This window comes from Dendroctonus ponderosae, unplaced genomic scaffold (assembly GCF_020466585.1).
Source record: "Dendroctonus ponderosae isolate FM_Combo_2020 unplaced genomic scaffold, Dpon_F_20191213v2 Dpon_F_20191213_3, whole genome shotgun sequence".
Lineage (NCBI taxonomy): Eukaryota > Metazoa > Arthropoda > Insecta > Coleoptera > Curculionidae > Dendroctonus > Dendroctonus ponderosae.
The window spans coordinates 14,254,244-14,256,620 of record NW_026018508.1 but is presented as its reverse complement, the minus strand read 5'-3'; the positions used below and the strand labels follow the sequence as shown (position 1 = coordinate 14,256,620).

At 38.9% G+C, this 2,377-nt stretch overlaps 1 protein-coding gene across 9 annotated transcripts in view; it reads left to right on the top strand.

Annotated features, from left to right (window-relative positions):
• LOC109537339 (piezo-type mechanosensitive ion channel component) overlaps positions 1-2,377 on the top strand; it is a 32,858-nt gene that overhangs the window by 7,193 nt on the left and 23,288 nt on the right. For 7 of the 9 annotated variants that reach the window (XM_048664961.1, XM_048664959.1, XM_048664967.1 and 4 more), the window contains exons 5-7: positions 269-515; positions 567-738; positions 1,753-1,905. In XM_048664961.1, coding sequence (XP_048520918.1) covers positions 269-515; positions 567-738; positions 1,753-1,905 — 572 coding nt within the window. Of the gene's footprint in view, positions 1-268; positions 516-566; positions 739-1,752; positions 1,906-2,133; positions 2,185-2,377 lie in introns of all 9 variants that reach the window. The other 2 variants (XM_048664963.1, XM_048664965.1) reach the window with 2 other exon arrangements.

Genomic DNA, 2,377 nt, shown 5'->3' with positions numbered 1-2,377 from the left:
GAATTTTCTCTTACAGCTTGAGCCTAAGTGTGTCGCAGGATACCCTCTAGGTGATAGTTCTTGATTACTTTTTGATAAATAACTCGTTCTTATTGTGAAATAGGAGCACTATTTATCAATCTGTAATAGAAGACGTGAGGAAATTCTGTCTTTTTCAAAGACAAACATTTTTGAGGCGAAATACCGAACAAGAAGTTTGCAAAAAATTGAATCCGCCTCAACAATATAGAACTTATCTACAATATTCAGCTGGTTTTACCAATTTCAGGTCGCTATGGAGTTCTGATCACTCTATGTCTAGCGGCCGTTTTACGGCCTTCAGTGGTTGGCGGATTATACTTTTTGGTATTTCTCGCGGTGGCCACTTGGTGGGCCTGCTACAAGCAATTGCGGCGAGGTTTCGCCATTCTGATGTGCTGCATATTGCCGTTTGTGTTTGGGCACATGTGCGCTCTATACACCTACCAATTCCAGTGGCCGCAGGAATTGCTGCCTCAAAACAGCACATGGGCAAGGTTTGGTTGGTAACTCCAACTTTTTCACCGTTTTATGGATGTTTTATTTAGGTACTTTGGCTTAACACCGTTGCGAGTTTCATCATGCGACAATGCCACGTCCGAAGATCCACGCACCTTCACGTTTGTGGACACCGAATGGGCTTCGTACATAAATCCTTTCGCTCTTTACTGGCTTTTCTACATTCTGGCGCTGGAATCCAAAGCTCTCCTACAGCCGGATGTAAGTATGGTTTGGATGTCGTTACACATTCACACTCTTTACATCGCCTCACTAACAAAGGTGCTGGAATTTATGGACGAGTATTAAGCAAATGAAGAAGAATGTCCTAACGGAAATGCTCTAATTGATGATTTACCCGATTTTTTTTCAAATTTGGGCAAGAGAAACGAGATGCAGGCAGGCAAACATCTATAAGGCTCAAGAAACTAACTGAAACTAGAATGTTTTAAAAACAGGAGTGGAAACAGGAAAAAAATGAACTGGTCGATATCTGAAAGAACCGTAAAACAAAACTGAATGGTGGCAGCGCAACGAAATTTCTTTAGATGCTTAGGAGTATTTAAACGCGAATTTGAAATTCCATATAATTGTGTTTGCAACTGCTCTCATTGAAACGAAAATGCCTGTAAAATGTTTTATAAAAAATGCAGTGAATTCTTTTTGTATTACAACAAACAGAAATCGATTGAACACAGAATGAAGCATAAAAATGCAACAAAGAGCGTATAAAGAACGTATCTTCATAGTTCAAATGAAAATGGTTCAGTTGATAATCGACTAAGAATGATATTTCAGATGAACAATAAAATCGTGCATGAAAAATGCAAAGTTTTCGGGTGTTGGAAGTTGGATACTAAATCTAAATGAAAAAAACATTCCAAACGCCAAAGCGAACAGTTAAGCATGTGTTGATTGCTGGGAAGAAAACCACAAATGTCCATTAGAATCCATCAGAAAAGTTGCAACAAACAAAAGCAGACTTCTCCCATCCTCAAAAATAGCTTAGCGTCTCAACATCTCAACATCTCAACAAACGAACCTTTTTAGTAAAAGTAGTGAAAACTTCAATAATTTAAGCTTTATTTGAAATACCCGAAAGTATTTTTGCATTATTGTTAGGACATTCTTGATTAACCTATAGGCTATAGTTTTCCGTACCACCCTTACAAAGCATTGCTGGGTGAATTCTTCGGTAGCATATGCCTGATATTAACCCACTAATAATGATTGCAGTCCCAAAAGAAACAGGGCCCATTTTCTCGTTTGGATGGCAGTTTTAAAGGCAAACTCAGCCGACAATTGTCGGACAAAGTTACCAAGAAGCAACTAATGCGATCGGCTACCATTACTAAACACAGATGGCAAAGCGCTGGCCGGAAAGTTCGAGTAAGCAGATTTTTTAGTCTGCTCTTGACCTTAGATGGGCATGCCATATATTTGTACAGCTTTAATTTTTATATTTTTTGGATGGTTTCTTATCAATTGCTTTCGATTGAATCACTTGTAAATAACCCACACAGACACCTGAACACTGCCTCGTTAATTGATTGATTGCGTTGTTTTTTCGTCGTAATTAATTGCCGTTAAAGCCTGGCTGCTGCTGATTTTTTTTAGGCCCACCTTAGGACCGACTCTGATGAATCAGACCCCCGAGAAGACACCCCCGTATGTATTTTCATTTTTTTCTTTTGCTTGCCTCTTTTTCATGTGGTGGAGGGAATCACGTAGATTTCGTTATAGTTCTCTTATTCCTGCTGCTAGCAAGCTGAGGAGCAATTGATTGTGGGTAAAATGCTTTTCTCTATTGAATTTCAGAGTACATATATTGGGAGCAAAGAAATCGATTTTTTTCTGTAGA